Source organism: Triticum dicoccoides, chromosome 4B (genome assembly GCF_002162155.2).
Source record: "Triticum dicoccoides isolate Atlit2015 ecotype Zavitan chromosome 4B, WEW_v2.0, whole genome shotgun sequence".
NCBI lineage: Eukaryota > Viridiplantae > Streptophyta > Magnoliopsida > Poales > Poaceae > Triticum > Triticum dicoccoides.
The window spans coordinates 170491673-170510228 of NC_041387.1; the positions used below are offsets into that span (position 1 = coordinate 170491673).

Sequence of the window (18556 nt, forward strand, 5' to 3'; positions counted from 1 at the left end):
TCAGGAACTGACAAATTGTAGACTCGAAAACCCAAGTTTGAATATGGTAGAACCCAGGGTCCTACTGGTCTTGCTCCTTAGGTTGTAGGGGAAGATCGGGGGCTGAGAGGGGCGAGGGCGCGGCGGCTGGCACATAGGCACCGTCGCTATGAGGAGGGAGGGAGGCGGCGGCTGAGAGAGGAAGGCGGCTAGGGTTAGGGTCCGGCTCCTCTGGGAGCCGGTCAATAGAATTCTTCTTATTGCTTAATTCTCAAAATAGTCTTACAGCTAGTATATATAACCATGATGCTAGAAAATAAGATAATTTGTGGGCCAAGCCCCTAACTAAACCTGCCCGGTGGGCCTCCTACGGGCATAAGTCTGCCCGGTCATAACATCTCTCCCCGCCTGCGCAAACAGCTCGTCCTCGAGCTGAAACTCTGGATAGTGTTGGCGGAACTCCTCGCGCTGCTCCCAAGTGGCGTCCTCCGCCGGAAGTCCAGCCCACTGAATCAGCACGTACCACACTCCTCGACGTAGCTGGGCCTACAAGACCTTCTCCGGTCCAGGAAGAAGACGCCCATCGGCGGTCGGAGGAAGCGCGGGAGGAGCCGCGGGTGGCTCTCCCTGGAAGGGCTTGAGCAGCCCCACATGGAAGACGTCGTGGATGCGAGCACCCGCCGGAAGCTGAAGGCGGTAAGCCACCTTCACAATGCGCTCCAGGACAGCAAAGGGCCCGGCATAGCGAGGACCCAGCTTCTTCTTCGCGCGTGGGTCTAGTGACTGCGTAGAGCGGTGAAGAAGACGCAACCACACCCAATCGCCCGCCGCGAACTCCGCCTCTCGATGATGACCGTCGTAGTAGTGCTTGGCCAACTGTTGGCCCTGAAGGAGGCGTTGCCGGACCTCCGCTAGCATCTCGTTCTCGTCGCGGCTCCGCAGAAGGTCCTCGGCCGCCTCGGTCTGAGCCGTGGTCGGATCAACCGGAAGAATCGCCAGAGGCGGGCGGCCGTAGACCACCTCAAAAGGCGTGGCGCGTAGGGCGGAGTGATAGGAGGTGTTGTAGCAGTACTCCGCCCACGAGAGCCAGTCCACCCATGCACGAGGACTATCACCTGTGACACAACGCAAATACATGGCAATCACCTTGTTGACGACCTCGGACTGGCCATCCGTCTGGGGGTGGAAGGCCGTGCTTAGGCGTAGCTTCACGCCTGCCATCCGGAAGAGGTCGCGCCACACATGCCCCGTGAACACGGGGTCCCGATCGCTGACGATCGAAGAGGGAAACCCGTGGAGGCGGACGATCCCGTCGAAGAAGGCCCGGGCCACGGACGCCGCCGTGTAGGGATAACCGAGCGCGATGAAGTGAGCATACTTGGAGAAGCGGTCGACCACCGTGAGAATGACCGATTTGCCGCCCACCTTGGGGAGGCCCTCGATGAAGTCCATGGAGATATCCGCCCAGACCTGAGACGGCACCTCCAAGGGCTGGAGCAGACCAGCCGGCCGTAGCGTCTACCTGTCCTGCTCCTTAGGTTGTAGGGGAAGATCGGGGGGCTGAGAGGGGCGAGGGCGCGGCGGCCGGCGCACAGGCGCCGTCGCGATGAGGAGGGAGGGAGGCGGCGGCTGAGAGAGGAAGGCGGCTAGGGTTAGGGTCCGGCTCCACTGGGAGCCGGGCAATAGAATTCTTCTTATTGCTTAATTCTCAAAATAGTCTTACAGCTAGTATATATAAACCACGATGCTAGAAAATAAGATAACTTGTGGGCCAAGCCCCTAACTAAACCTGCCCGGTGGGCCTCCTACGGGCATAAGTCTGCCCGGTCATAACAGAATACCCCTAATCCTCTGTGTCCAAATATCCCAACAGCTCAAGTAGCCGCCAGATTTTCTAGGCAGGCAGGCAGTATTCCGGACTTTTGATGTTGGCTCCCTTTGTGAAGCACATATCATGTGTTGATTAACTTGAGCTGTTTGGGATTTGTAGACTTGAAAACAATTGTTAGCCATAGCCAACATACCCCAGAAGCTGAATAAACTCTGCCAATTATGTCCTTAATCCACTTCCATTGTTTGCAGTTCTTTCTTACTTTGTACACTAGTATTTGTGATAACAACAGACAGTATTCTACCTTCTCAATTTCAGGTGCCAGTCTTCTTGTGTATCAACTATTTATGTACCCATCCATCATTAAAGTTCTTGGACCTATCAAATCTTCTCAGATCGCAGCTGTGGGTGAAAGCTGCTATCCTCTTGTTTAATTGCTGAAGTCATTCCCTTCTGGCTGCATGTCTGAACTATTGTGATTGACCTTGCAGGTTCTGTGCATACCTATTCTCTTTGCCTACCCCTATATGACGTACCTGTCAGGACCTGGATTATCGATCGTACTGAATATTGCATCAGTCATAAAAAATAATCTTGGTGTAAGTTTTCTTTTATCCCATTTTAGAATCCTTGTTACCTAGTTTGAAGATTGACCTAGTACATAAATCATGGATGAAAACTATGCTGCTTTTTAAAATCAGCAGTAGTGTTTTGCTACCACTTAGGAGTTATAGTTTCCTCTCTTTTTTGCATAAACTGGATCTTTGATACTACCTGTCTGTTGCAGTAACTAAAGTTCAAAAAAAATTAAGTTAATCTTATGTGTTCTCCATGACTATTTTATCAGGTTACCATCATCACAGGCACTTTCATCCTTCAAAACAATGCCGTGGTATGTAACACATAAGTCCATCTCAATGTTAATGTGTTTTATGACAGATCTCGACTGACTGATGAACATGTAATGTACTAACAGCCTCAGAACCAAAGAGGAGCAGCAAATGGATTAGCCATGACTGGAATGTCCTTTTTCAAGGCAGTTGCCCCTGCAGGTGCCGGCATTGTGTAAGTATATAGTCCGATCCTCGTAGCTTCTTAAAAAATATTTCATGTGTTACAAAGTAAAAATAACTTTAATAGCTCACACAGCTACTTTGGCAACTACAGTATATCTAAATGAAATGCTCTTGAAGCTCAGAAGTTGACACGATTTTTCACAAATGCAGGTTCTCGTGGGCGCAGAAACGCCAGCATGCTTTCTTCTTTCCAGGTAAACTTTGCAATCCTTTTTTGAGGAAATTCCATATTTTATGTCCCGGTTCAGCTAGTTGAGACATCTTGTGAGGTTCTTACTGCTGTATAATTGCTCTCCACATTCCACTGATACAGGTGATCAGATGGTGTTCTTTCTGCTGAACATCATCGAGCTCCTTGGACTTGTCCTCACATTCAGACCCTTCCTGGCCGTGCCAGAGCAGTATGAAAGAAATTAGTCTTTATTATTATGGAATTTTGTGGATTGTTAATGAGACGATGACGACTCATGCGGCCCCGCAGCTGCGAGGAGCTCAAGGGCGCCCTTGCACCAGGATAAGAGGTGATTACCTGTACTTGTGTGTAACATCTATGTTGTAGCAGCATCTCAGAGTGGAAGGTGGTGCATATATACATGTTTGTCTGGTATATAGATGGTGGTGGCCAGTTAAGTTGGTTGTTTGCCATTAGTTAGGTAGCAACATTTGTAAAACTACTGTACAATGCAAGAGACTGTACTAGCTGGGAAGAAATAATCTGGTGGAAATTTAGTGGCATCGGCATAGTTATTGTCCTGTCTTTGCGGTAGGCATGCAAATTTGAAATCTTGTGGGTACCGTCCGACCCTCTTTAGTTCAACTAAATGAACTAAATTTTCAGAACTATTGACTGTATCCTGAGATAATGTGGATAAACACTGCACTTCAAGAATATGATAGTGTGAATACTTTGATTACTCCCTCTCTCTCAGTTTACAGGGCGTGCGCGTATCCCTAGGTCGTCTATTTGACCAATCTAATACAAGTCATATATTACAAAAAATATATCAATATAAAATTCAGATGTTCTATTTTCAAACCGTATAATTTTTGTGTTATATAGTTTATATTAGGGTGATAAAATTGACAACCTAGGTATACACGCAGGACTTGTAAACTGAGACGGAGGAAGTAGATTTATTTATGGTACACGATACTATTTATATGAGTGGATGAAATGACGACAAGTAATAAACAAATTAAAAGATGTCCATGTGGACGGCTTTTGTATAGTGGTGGGTTCAACAGCTGGATGAAGCAATATACGTACCATATTATATTGCTCCATCGCGGTTCGGAGTGAAACTTTATGTCCACGGAGTTGGCCATAAATATGTACGAAGTTTAGGCTATGTCTGGCAATCCTTTGCTCCTCATGGAGCGGAGCGCACGGCTCCTCAAATTTATACTGTATGCCGCTCTGCTCCGCAGGGGAGTTACGAAGTGGAGGGATTCCGAACGCGGCCTTAGTTTATTGATGAAGTCTGAAGCCTCAGATCTGGCTAAGTAGATAGGTAGGATTTTAGTTCTCGCAGAGGCGATGTTTGAAGGGATGGCGGCGCTTCTTTTTCGAGTCAGTTTTCCGGACTTCGATCCTCCTCAAGTTCGTTCGTTGGGATGGATTAGACTAAGCTCCGGCATAGATTTCTGCCAGCTCCTCGGGGTGACAAGGTTAGGGTTGCTCGTCGTGCGTACGCAACTGCGATATTTGATGTCAGATTCTTTAGATCTATTCAAGAATTCAACGGCGATGATCGCGGCTCTAGTGTGCTGGTCCTTAGGGGCACGTGCACGAAGACTTCCAGGCTTTCATCTACAAGGTCAAGCCGGCTCCGGTATGAGAGCGGCGACTGGCAGTGGCAATGGTCGCTCGGTGGTCCATGGATCTTGATGTAATTTTTATTATGTTTGAGGTGTTTTGTACTTCGAGTGAATTTTATAATAGATCTGATTTTTCGCAAAAAAAGAAGTCTGAAGCTTACGCACATATTGCCCGTCAGCTTTTTTATTTTTTGAAAAGAAAAATAACCCCCGGCCTCTGCACTAAAATGATGCATGCAACCATTTATTTAACGAAAGTATGAATACAAAATCTGAGATCTAGCATTGGCTTACAAAAGTAGCCAAAGCAAAGTAAATAGAATAGAAAATGCCACATCCGCCGAAAAATAGGCTACGATGACTAAACACCTAGTTTATTATTAGTTCGCCATCCAAATCAGTTGAAGATAACCCGTGCTACCTTCTTCCAGCGGTTGCACCCAGTAACCAAAAGCAACCTGAAGCCCGCATGAGTGAGTAACGACCACATACGGATCCACTCGGTAGCTCTGTATATAACTTGCAAAAAGTTGATAATTTTTTTTTCTGTTAAAGATCATATCATTTATGCAGTTTCATATAGTTCAAAATAGTGCGCATATCCCTATCCGAATATGTCTCGCAATATTTGGTTCCACTCTGTTTAGCCACGTCCCAAATAACGTGTTGATGCTAGTCGAAGGACTAACATTGAAGGCTATATGAATCGTACGTCAAAGCAGTTTGGCAAGCAGACAATCGAGAAAGAGATGTTGTATATTTTTGTCCTGATCGCAAAAGCAACATCGCGAACTACCCACCCATCTTGGCTTTAACAAGTTATTAGTCAAAAACACTTCCTTGTGAACAAATCACATGAAATTTTAATTCTAAGCGGAACTATAATTTTCTAGATATAAAGTGATCTCGAGATTGGTCCAGAGTCAATTAGATCCAAGTACATAGATTTCACCGTGAAACAACTGATCATAGATAATTTCCAATGAATGGCATCTGGTTGATCTGAAAGTTGAACATCCATCGCACCCCACCAAACACCTCCTGAATTGGATATTACGAGGGATCATTTATAATACTGTAGCGACATAATCTTTCTTACGTCTGTAATATTAGCCGCTAGCTACCTGTACGTGGTGATTATTAATGAAACAAAGCGCAGGCACGTCAGCCATGCCATCCAACTAAGCTAGCAGGGTTGGCACTGCATGCATACGCATCAGGCAATGAAACTCTAGTCTAGATTCGTCCATTATAAGCATGCATGGTAAGCTAGCTAGCTACACTTGGAGGCCTGCTCCGGTGCTCCCCCTAACCTAATTTCGGAGGGGTATTTTTGTCCCCGCGAATTTGTTTTTTTCCTGGCCCGCCGCAGTCCAGATCCAAGCTTTGTCTAACCCTGTATAACCCAGACTATATACGTACAGTACACTGGTCCGAAAAAAAAAACATCACACGACCCCACGTCCACGTAAGACCTACCGAATCCAATCATTCACGCGAGCAGCTCCATCAATCTCGCGAGCATTGACGCAGCTCCATAAGTCACGTAGTAGATCTCCACCGGCCGTCGGCTATCTCGTCGCCGGCGATCTCGTCGGACAGCGGGCGCGACAACGTCGTGAATCTCCAACGATCGCGCACAGGTACCGCATCCCGCGTCCCCCCTCTAGTCTCGCTCGCGGCAACATCGAACGAACTGCCGCCGCGCCAGTGGCAGTGGTTAACCTAGCGGAGCGGGTAACCTAGCTACCCGACGGCGCATGCGATCGTGGATCTTGTTCCGGTAGTGCTGCTCCTCGTGATCTGGGTTCACGTAGCGTCGGTTGCCGTCGGTTGTGTGCACCATGTGGATCGTTAATTGATGTGGCGGCTAACCTAGGTATCCGGCGGCAGAGGTAATCACAGATCTAGCTAGGTTTTGAGATCGTGCAGTTCCTCGCGATTGAAAGTGATCTCGACGGGTGCCGTGGCCATCTTCCTTACTAAGTTTGGCAGATCTGAACGGCCTCGGTTGTGGTTGTTTACATAACATCCGTGATCATGTGCTATGTGTTTTATATTTCATCATTGATAATGTTTGCACATGTGATGATACATATTATTGGTTGTAGGAAATGGCAGACGAGGAGTTAACTGATATCATGGTAGACATGGAGTTTGGAGAACTGATGAAAGACTGGATAGAAGATTGGTCAGATGATGAAAATTCCGATCGTCAAGATCGGTCAGAGAATGGGAACGAATGGGACGATCTTAATGTGCGTGGCATTGTCATGTTGTAATTTTTTGGTGGCATCTGACAACATTTAATCTTTGTGTTGAAAATTTATAGATGGATGAGCTTGATGATGATCAGGAAAACAACTCGGAGCTCTCGAATGAAGATTACATTAGTCAGGTACGTAAGTGAAACGTTTTGTTGGCATGCAAATTGAATTTCTTCTGGAACATTATATGATAAGTAATTATGTATTTGTGTTGTATTTTTCAGTTCATTTCCGAATGTCATAATGCGTACGACTATTACGGTGAATCCGACGTGGAGACAGACCTTAACGACGAATCATTAGATGCACCTGGTTTTGGGGAGTCCGAGTCGTCGGTCATCATGAGTGAGGTATGTGTGTAATCAATGTTCTATGGATGTAAGTAATGTTAACCATACAAAACAGTTTTCATGGCTATGTTTTGATTGTGTAGGTGACAGAAGATGGTGGGGTAATGAATGTCCAAGATACTGCCAGTGCAGATGATAAGAGGGATATGTTCATGCAGATAATGGACATGACTTTTATGACTCACGATGCTGCGTATGATTTCTACAACAGCTATGCTAGAGCTAATGGTTTCAGCATTAGGAAGAATAAGGTCAGGTATATCAAAACCGAGGCACATCTTATGCGTTATAGGAAGTTTGTTTGTTCCAGACAAGGGAAACGTGACAGCAAGTTGCTAACCGAGAAAGGGCACAGCCGTCGGCTCAGAGCCGAGACACGCTGCTTTTGCGAAGCACACCTGACTGTCAAGCTTGACCAAAAGCGTGGGGTTTGGTATGTTGCAAGTTTTGAGGACAAGCATAGCCATATGTTGGCAGGACCGGACGAGGTACCTTTTCTTTGGTCCCACAGAAAAATCAAAGAGTTTCAGAAGCATGAGATAATGTCCATGGGAGCTGCAGGGATTAGAATTCACGACATGATGGATTGCCTCATCAGCAAACATGTATGGTATGGCGGTGTTGGTTTTACCAGGCGTGAAATATACAACCTTTGTGCCAGGGAGAAGAGGAAGCTGCTTTCAAAAGGTGATGCTGCCACAGCCATAGGCATCATGGCCAGTAGGAAACAGAGGGATCCTAGCTTCTTTTTCGAGTACATGCTAGATAAGGAAGGACACTTGAATAGGATGTTCTGGTGTGACTCCCAGTCTCGTCATGACTATGAGGACTTTGGCGACGTGCTTGTATTTGACAGCACGTACAAGATGAACTACTATGGTATGCCATTCATACCTTTTGTTGGTCTTAACAATCATCGGAAGACCACTGTTTTTGGTTGTGCCATAGTTTTGGACGAGACCGAACAGACATACGTGTGGCTGCTACAGACTTTTTTGAGGTCCATGTGTCAAAAGATGCCGAAGAGTGTAATCATAGATGCCGACACTGCGATGATCAAGGCAATTCGCGAAGTCTTGCCAGACGTGTGGCACCGTATATGTATGTGGCATATAGAAAAAAATATGAAGATTCACCTCAGTCCCAAGTCCTTGAAGGAGTTTCGAACCCTTTTGTACTACAGCACGTCCACGTCCACGTTTGAGGAGAGATGGCACGCGTTTACCAAAAGATGGCAGTCGGAAAAAACAGTAACATGGTTGAGACGGATGTATAAGAAGAGGAGACTGTGGGCCGCGGCTTATCTGACAGAGGGGTTTTGGCTTGGCATGAAAAGCAAACAGCGGAGTGAAAGCCTAAACTCATGCCTTCACCTCCACCTAGACGGTGAAATGACCCTGGTGGATATGATTTTGCATTATGAGAACGCCGTTGTACGTATCCGTGAAAACGAGGCGCGAGATGACTGCACGGCCTCACAGAGTTTACCGGTGCCAGTTACTAGCTCGAGGGAACTTGAGATAGCTGCTTCTCACGTCTTCACTCTAGCAAACTTCTATATGTTGCAAGATGATCTTAGAAAAATTGATGGCATGGAGATTGTAGAAATTAAGCTGGGAGACGGATCACAGCAGTACATCGTGGCCTGGAAGAATAACCGGAATAGCCATTTTTGGGTGGAGTGTACAACAGTAAATTCCGCAGAACCTATACGGTGCAGCTGCAGAAGAATGATTCGAAAGGGTCTACCTTGCAAACACATATTCCACGTACTGAAGTACTTGAACATATCTGAAATACCAAAGTGTTTAGTTCTTGTTCGGTTCACGAAACAAGCAAGGTTGGGACTGCCTGCGAGGCGCACAAGCGATCTGTTGGGATATGGTTGGACTGGGGCAGAGGAAAGAATGAAATATAGCCAGGTCAGTGTGTTAGCTTCAGAAGCTATGCATGCGGCATGCAAACACCCAGCTTTGTGGGATCAGTTACAGGATAGTTTGAAGGCTGTGATAGCTAAGAGTCATGAGTATGATCTGCTACAGGAAAATTTGAGCAACAATATAACTGACTTCAGTAAGTGTGCGGTTGAATATGTAGACGATGGTGAAGGCAACATGGTCGTAGTTAAAGATCCTATGAAAGTGTCCAGCAAAGGTGCAACAAAGGTAGATGAGAACCGCCCTGTCTCGAAAAATGGTAGACCACTCTCTTTTGATGAGTTGAAAACCCGGTGCGGCGCTTGCAAATTGCTAGGACACACTAAACGTAGCAAGAAATGCAAACTAAATCAGAAGTAAGTGTTTGTATGCATTCTGGATTATTGAAAAAAATTATCATTCATTAACTTATCTTGTCTTCTATGATGTGCAGAACAGTGGAGAAGGAAGAAGTGTAGAACACTTGCTTCAATTTTTTACGGATAAATCGAGTGAACATGGCAGTATATCCTTTTTACATTATGGCATCAATTTTAGTTCAACGTTTAACATCGTGTTTGGATCCTATATATATCTTCTATACCTAAATAGCTAGCCCCCACTACTAGATTTGACTACACATGCGTGCTTCCACATCACCTCAATTATTTACAGCCTTCCGGTCAAAATTGTGCGGCATCAAGGAATCATGCATGTGCTCATAAGTTACTTTTTGCATTAATGTAAATTATGCCACCTCATTGGTCATGCATGTCTTATTTTCCCAACGCATGCATGCATTTTTTGCATTAACCTATCAACTCAAACAACGCCACTTCATCAATCATGTCTTCTATTTGTGGGGATTTTTTTCTCTTTTATACATCATTTTGCCACACACACTTCTTTTAAGTTTTATCATTTTTAACATGTAAAACTCTTACATTTAATTTCATTGGTTTTAAGCACTAATTTATGGATTGGTTTTAACACGGTTCCCGCAGCAACGCGCGGGGCATCATCTAGTTGTAGCAACTCGATCGACACTTTGTTTAGTGGGAGTGTCAAATTTTTACATCTCTAAATAAACAACAAAATCCGACCTAAATAAATTAGCTATAAATTAGAAAGAATATTGTACATTTCCCCTCCCCACGTCCTAACTGCCATTAAATCACCTAACTTACCACTCCCCACCACACATTCACCCACCTACCTCGTGCGTCGGTTCGAACTCCCCTTATCCCCACCTACAGTAGATCGAGAAAACCCCCGCCGGCGACCGCTGCAGCCGCCTACATGGAGAAAAGCCTCGACTGACAGAGAGCGATGATGAAGCTCGCCGGCGATGACGAGGGGTGGCGTGCCCAGTTGGCGGAGGTGTGCGGCTGGTTCCCCAGCACGGAGATGTTGGTCAACCACGCGCGTGGCCTCGTCAAAGTCCTCACCAACGCCGAGAAGAAGCGCGCCTTCCCCTACGGCTGCGGCGTCCCGCCGGCTCTCCTCCTCGTCTGGGCAATGCGAGAGGCCACGCTGAGCGACTCCCCTGTTCAGCATGCAAGGTGGTGGATGTACCACTCCACCACCATGACGCTGCGGCCAGATCCAGCACGCGTTGCGTCGATGGCGGAGCGCATCGACGTCGAGCTCGCTATCCCTGCGCCCGTGAGCCCGGACTACCAGGTCCGCCACGTGCCGAAGCCAGTCCCGCCGTTGGGCTCTGACGTCGTGGAGGACGACGTGGACGAGGTACTGCTCATCCCTGATGACCCTGAGGAGGGCGAGGAGGACGCCGTGCAGATGGTAGCACCGGTTGCCGTTGAGGGTGGCAAAACAATGCCCATCGACGTCGAGCTCCTTCCCCTGCACCCTGACATAGTGAAGGTGGAAGAAGAGGAGGTGGCTCGGGATCAGGTGGCGCCGGCGGTGGTCAAGAAGAAGGCTTCTCCGTGTGTGGTGCGCTGCTCACGCCGCCTCAAATTTCTGAAGAAGTGAAGATGGGCACAGTTGCTGAAGGAGGATGAAGCTGCTGGTTATCTTAAGTTAGGTATGCTGTTATATGTTTCAGCATATAAGTTAACATTATTTTGGGTTTGATGTTGGTTAGGTATGCTTTTATATGTAAGCATATAAGTAATGCAATCGGTACGGTTTGATCAGGTTCTTTGTGGCTGAAGAACTGAATATCTACAGCTCACCCTAAGTGCCAAGTTTAGTTAAATATCTGAATATTGAATATGTATTGTTGCTTTGCTTCAGTGTTGCATGGAAGCTGCTAGATGTTGCTCCTATGGTGCAACAAGACAATGTACTAGTCTGCTACATAAATCAGTAGTGTTGCTAGGTGATGTGCCCATGTGCATCACATACCAAATATAGAACATGCCAAAAGTGCATTGTCTGTGAAATACAGGACATGCCAAAAGTGCATTGTCTGCCAAATATAGAACATGCCAAAAGTGCACTGTCTATCAATCATTATGGCCCCATGTTATTTATGCTGCAATCTCGGTTACACTTTGCCCATAAAATGAATAGCAAATAATTCAGCATCATTTCATCATGTCAATTACAATGATGTCAATAACTTTATGAACAATCTACTTGATAACTATGACAGCAATCATAATGGCAAGCAGGCCAAGATACAGAAGACATCCAAATCCTAAAATCCTATCCCTATAGAGCAATATCTCCTTGTGCATCTTAACCATTGCCCTCTTTTCTTTCTCATTCCTTTTAATTTCAGCTTCATATTCTGTAATCTTAGTCTCCAATTTCTTGTTCTTCATGGCAAGATACTTAATGACTGACTTTGCTTTGCTATCCCACTCCCCATCAACCCATTCAACATACTCAGAAGTGATATCATCCTAAATAAATCATGAGCAATTCAAGTCATTTTATAACTGAACTTGTCGCTGCAAGCGTTAAACACTGAACATTTTTGCAGCTTGACCGCAATAGCAGTACTAGTTTGAAGATCATGCTCAGTACACTAACCTCAAACACACATCCCCCAAGTGCGCCGCCAAAATTGTCTGCATCTATGCAGACACGGGCACTAGGAGTTTCCTGATGACCACATAGATGGAGCTTGTCATGGCCATAGGTGATGAATTATGGGCGATAATGCTGGGATGTAAAGAACAACGATAAAGAACTCACCTTTTTGCCACCAAAGTGTAGCACTGAAGAAATCCTAGCCGTGGGTTCTCCCGACCCGCCGCCGCCCACGAAACCCCCGTCCCCTGTTCCACTAGATCCGCCGCCGCTGCCTCCTGTGCCACTGAATCTGGCCCACCTGCTTGCAGGACCCAGGGTTCGACCTAACTTGCGGTCGCCACCGCTCTTCTCGCCGCAGTCGCTGCCGCCCGATGCCCAGCTCGCTGTCATGCTTTCGGCGTCGAGATTTGGAGTCACAAATAGAGAGGGAGGGCTAGGGATTTGGAAAGGGAAACGGGAAAAGGGGAAAGATTGATGTGAACCTGGCAAAATGGGCTGGTGTAGCGCTGCCGGGAAGATAGCCCCGCCTGTGGGCCCCTCACGTGGTTAGATGGGCCGTGCCTGGCATTATGGTGAGTACAGAAAAAGTTAATTATACATATAATAAAAAACGATGGTTTTGTAAAACAAACTAGAAAAACATGATGCCTGATAACACACGATAGAGCCAACGAGCTGACACGACTAATTTTGATGAGTGTAATATTACATTTTGGCTTGATATATTTACTTATCTACCATGACTACTTTTCATAATAATGTGATGAGGGGGAATTACTGGGAGATTATGCAAGATGATGACATGCAGATAGCTAAGGCAGAATGCTAAGCTTGGTAGATTTTAAAAAAAGTTAAGATTGTGAAATTTTTAATATGAAACTTACGAGAGCAGTTGAAGAGAAAAATAGAATATTATAAAAAATTGAAGAAGGAGAAAAATATTAAGCAAGAACAGTTGATAAGTGAAGCCGTGAAAAATACAATTATAAAAAATTGGAGAAGGAGAAAAATATTAAGCAAGAACAATTGATAAGTGAAGCCAAAACTTTATTGGTACGACCAAATTGTCTTCTCCGAGCGAATTTTATGACCGAATTGTCTTGTACGAGCAAATTGTCTGACAGACACATACACATGCATGTGCCCTATTTATTACATAAAATGATAGAATCCCTAAGATAATCATACCGTAGAAACCTTCGACCAGACTAAATCCAAACCACTAAAACTTCAATCTTTGCATGCCGCATGGATTCTTCAGGCGCGCCTTTTGCTTGCAATTTCGCGAATTTTGTTCTTCACACACTCCATCGTGTTTGAAGGTGACATAATCAACTCTGCGACGAAACGTCTTCTCCTTGCGTCAACGGTGGCCTGCAAAAAATGACATAAATGTTACATGAACCGAAGTTGCTACACCACCATAGTAGCTAGTCTACAAACGAAAATAACAGCATACCTGTGTAAATTTGCGGGTGATTTTGTCCCCATCCCAATGTTCTAGACATTCTGTGACAAAAAGGCCACAAGAGTTACTGGTACATATGCAGACATTAGCGGTGGGCAATACAAAAATGTGTGTTGTTGTTTGATTATGCATGATGTCCTATTAACTCACCCATCCTCTTGCTGGGGTATGTCATACTCCTTGATAGGCCACTTACTTACGTCCGGATATTTCCCTGGTGTAATAAGATTTGCCTGACGCATATCGTGTGCTATAGCCCTTCTCTATAAAGAGGGTAGTGTTAAAGAACAATCATAAACAATATGTAAGAGCAATGGTACAAATGTTGGTTACATTACCAGTGCTTTAACAGTCCTCTCAGTCAGGTCCAGAGGATAGAGCGAATCGAGAACTTGGAATTCTTTCTTGATCATGTGCATGACCACGGTCATCCAGTGGCTATTGTCGATATTCAACGCGATATACGTCTACAGTGCAAAAAACCATTACGTAGCAAAAGAAATACTTGATGAACTATCCTGTAGTGATGAATCACAAACATTACGTACCTTATCACGCATAGTATACTCTTTCGTGACTCTATTAACTGCCCCAGCTTTGGTCAGAGCACTATCCATGTTGCAGCAAGATGGCAATGGATCTTCATTTGCGATAGCACGATCTACAAGGAATTTGGACCTCCACGCTGGACAGAGGTAACGATCATGACCAACACGCAGCTCCAAATGTCCCATATAAGCATCAATAACCTGCATAGAATATCAGCGCATTACATGTTGAGAGTTGAGACATAGATTTTTGAGCATTTTAAAAATAGGACATACAAGTAGTACTTACATCGTCCGACAGCCATCTATGGCCTAGTACCGGTAGAATCCTTTCGGAAGTCAGAGTTATGCCACGACCTTCACTGTAGTAATTTTTTTGTTCTTGTTCTTCTCAGTGCTAGTAGCTAACTCGACAAATGAAACAGCAGCATCAATTATTTCCGGCGTCAACTCATCTGCCACAACCTCCGGCACATTATTGTTCGAAAATAGAGCTGCATGAAATAATATGAACGTCAACAATGGTGATCATATGCATTGATAGTAAATAAAAAAATTAAGAATGTTAGTTACGATACCTCTAGTAGCAGTACTAGTACCAGAGGCTCTCTGACCACGGCTGGTACGCCTGCCGGGCTTGTCAAGTGCGAAGGGAGATTCAAATTTCTTGGGAACGGTCCGCTTCCGCTTACCGGACATAACCTCGTCATCCTTATTGATTGTTGCACCCTTTTTTCCATTCGCCTTAGCCATGAACTTGCTGACAGAAGATGGACAAATGTCTATGTCCGATGAAGGTGCTACAGTAGAAGTACCAACCACCCAAGGGTTTTCTGGTGTAGCCCCACTTACATCATTACGCTTAAAAGGTGAAGCTTCCTTGTGTCCATTCAGCTTCGGTGGGGTTTTCTGTTTCGAAAACTAAATCATGTGAACATTTCTGGACGAAAAAAATTAAACGAGAAAAGTATAGACAGAAAGATAAATACATAGTACCTCAGGTACGGTTTTATGGTCGGGAAGCACTATATCAGGCTGCGTCATGTCAATGATCGGGTGTCCATCACTGTCCATGTCTTCCTTGTACACGAATTCCTTCTTTTCATATGGACCATTCTCGAACGAATCCACTTTGTCCGGATCATTCTTCGCGGATGGCACGCCAGCAGCCGGCTTGTACATGACACCTGCTTTGTTCAACTTCTCCAACAACCTCTGCAATAGAAATATAAACTTAGTAATGGTAGCATGGTTTAAAACAGCAAACATACTCTAAACTATAAAGTTTGGGTGTGACACCTCAGCAACTATATCAGGGATTTGCCTCATCTCGGTGTGTATGAAGTCCATGCACCGCTTCATTACAAGCTCCATCAAATCTTCCGACAATGCGGCTGTCGTCGACTTCTTTGCGTTTCCAGTTGCAGGCTTGGTTTTTGGCTTCATGGTAGGCGCATTATTTGGGATGTCGGGCTCCTGAGCCCTATACTCCTGGGTGATATTATTTTCGATCTGCATGCGATATTGAAGTACATGTGATGAATAAAAAATAAATAGTATTAAGTTACAAAACATTTAAGAAAGACGAAACACAATGACTTACCCTTACGTTACCACGGTCGCGCCCATTATCAAAGTCGAACCTATCTCTCCTAGTGGCTGCACCTTCTGTCCAGTTCCTCATAAGAGGTTGTATGGACAAGTTGGGATTATAGGCGCATTCGCCTTGGACCGGTTGCACCTTCTCCCAGTACAAGTACTACAAAAAAATATAAGGTTTTAGAGTTAGTAAAATACATCACATAAAATTGCAATGATATGATAATTGACATTATGCAACAGGTCTGATATGTGTACCTGCAAGAGAGCCAAATTGCCTTTCGGCCATTGGCGCAGGTGTTTGCCTTTCTTCACTATGCGAAGGCAATCAAGGAGAACACGCATGGTGAAGGCATTTCAGTTAATCTTTGAAATACGTTTCACATCGTAGACCAAAGCGTAGTACTTCTTTGGCACAATCTTGCTCGACATGGGAGCAATAATTGTTCCTAACAGGACCAGCACTACTTTGCGAAGGAAATCGTCATCGGTGGCTTTACTTTTAATTATGTCCTCAATGAGATTATCTATCACTATGTTTTCTGATGTCTTACTGAGAAATTGTGGCGGCACCCGCTCCTTCATGTCCTCGCCTTCTTCAGTCAGAATGTCCGAAGCGGACAGTCCTTGGTTCTCGAGGTTAAATATGCACTCAACATCGACCGCACCGAGAGTCACCTCCCCAACCTGCTCTTGTATAATGAATCTGCCCGTGCTGGCCTGAAAATTCTCAATCATATACCTAATCAACAGGGTACGCATTTTAATAGATGGTATCTGCAGCATGCTGCGCAATGATGTATCAGCCACTCTAGCGCGTTGACCACTCGATAGATCTGCAACAAGCTTGCACCATTTCTCCATTGCGCATACTATTTCTCCATTCAGCTCGTCCATCCTGTTGAAAGTAAATATATAACTTCGTGACGTTAGCTAGCACTAAAGCAAAAATAACAATAGTCATGCAAAAATATAAAACTTTCTGGCAGTAGCTAACACTAATGCAAAAATAACACTAATGGAAATACAAAACTATCACCATGTATACTGCAACATGCAGCCAAGTGTGTGCTGACATGAGGCAATAAAAAAATAACTACAATTGGTAATTGAATTTACTTGCATCTGATCAAGTTCTTTGAGTATCATATAAATTATATAATCAATAAAATTAATATGGTAAACTGTTACTTATTCGTCTGGTTGTCTTACTAACAGGGTGACAAATTGTTCAGCTGTAAATAAACTAGAGTCTATAGCAATGGTACCTATTTGAGGTTCATCAACATCTAATGTTAATAACTCTTTAATGTTCTATGTGCACAATATTATAATTGGATCGTGTGACAAAAATATAATTGGATCTTGTGACAAAAAATGTATTGCGTCATGCTTCTCGAGAAACAACATCTTATTCTACCATGCTATGAAAGAACCAAAGAATGTTTTCATCTACGCCATCTGGTCAGAACGCATCTAGTCCAGTTCATACTAGTTGAAATTATGTGGTAAACCTAAGTCCATCAAAGCAACGAGACGGAGGAAGTAGCTTACTTTGAAGGCGCGAGGGAAAGAGGACAATTTAATTGATCTGTCGACGAAGATGAAAGAAGTCGGCGATGCGTTCTCGACGTAGTTCGTCGAGGTCGGCCTGCACGTGCGGACGACCTTGATCTTCTCGGGGTTTTTGTGGCGTGTGGGATGCGGCGGACGGAGCTGTCGACGCCTCGCCGGCAGGAGTCGATCTAGTCGACGACATGTGCGAGGAGGAGGAGATTATATACGAGGTCAACGCCTAGGTCGTCGTAACTTCCCTGTGGCCAATGTCGCGATCTATATTTTCCTCCGTTGAAGCGAGGTTGAACGTGCTCCTCAATCGTAGGGATTAGGAACATATGGATTAGCACGATCCCAGAATTGTGTAACAGAATGGCAACTACTCCCGTGATCGACGTGCGTGTGATCGACGTGCATGGAAAGCGCATCGTTGTGGGCTCCACAATATGGATCCGACACTTATTTGCGGTCTGGGCCGGCCCACCTACCTGCATTGTTTCTTCCCTCAAAATAAATATCATTGGTTCATCCCTAAAAAAAACTCTTTGTGACACATATTAGTTATTGTATATTTGTATATGTTCAACAATATTTATAGTATCTCTATCATTTCTACAATATTATACATGCATCGAGTGTCGGAAATGAAGGATACTTGTCATGCATGCATGCCATGGTCATCGTAGGTTACGGCTTAAGTTTGGGATCATTTTGTGAGATCGTAAAGAAGAATAGATACAGGGTATCAAACCTATAGAGTTTTTGCATCAAAGGTACTTCGATCGAGATATTGGACATAGAATGCCACTCTTTAAGAAGAAAAAAAAGGTTACGCATAAACCACTTTTAGACCTGCCCTCCGGTAGACCCGAATGGTCCTGCTTGTACATGGTGCATGTGGAAGCATGCATGAGATGACCCCAACTTTTGGGAGCATGTGGGCTTGGCCAATGTGGTCCCCCAGGCAAGGTGTGCATGAATTCGGACACAAAACGCACGTTGCGTCACGTGGGGGCAGTGTTGTAGGGTTTTGTCGCCCGAAAACCCTAGAAATTGCATCGAGTGTCGCATATGAACGATACTTGTCACGCATGCAAGCCATGGTCATCGTAGGGTATGCATGAAGTTTAGGATCATTTGG

General features: G+C 44.9%; 1 protein-coding gene across 3 annotated transcripts in view; it reads left to right on the forward strand.

Moving 5' to 3' along the window:
• The window catches only part of LOC119295601 (protein ZINC INDUCED FACILITATOR-LIKE 1-like), a 10396-nt gene extending 6757 nt beyond the window's left edge, over nucleotides 1-3639 (forward strand). For all 3 annotated transcript variants that reach the window (XM_037574040.1, XM_037574038.1, XM_037574039.1), the window contains 6 exons: nucleotides 2129-2214; nucleotides 2302-2409; nucleotides 2658-2702; nucleotides 2787-2875; nucleotides 3037-3080; nucleotides 3200-3639. In XM_037574040.1, the coding sequence (XP_037429937.1) occupies nucleotides 2129-2214; nucleotides 2302-2409; nucleotides 2658-2702; nucleotides 2787-2875; nucleotides 3037-3080; nucleotides 3200-3303 (476 nt within the window). In that variant the 3' untranslated portion in view covers nucleotides 3304-3639. The remainder of the gene's footprint in view (nucleotides 1-2128; nucleotides 2215-2301; nucleotides 2410-2657; nucleotides 2703-2786; nucleotides 2876-3036; nucleotides 3081-3199) is intronic.
• The last annotated feature ends 14917 nt before the right edge of the window (nucleotides 3640-18556 follow it).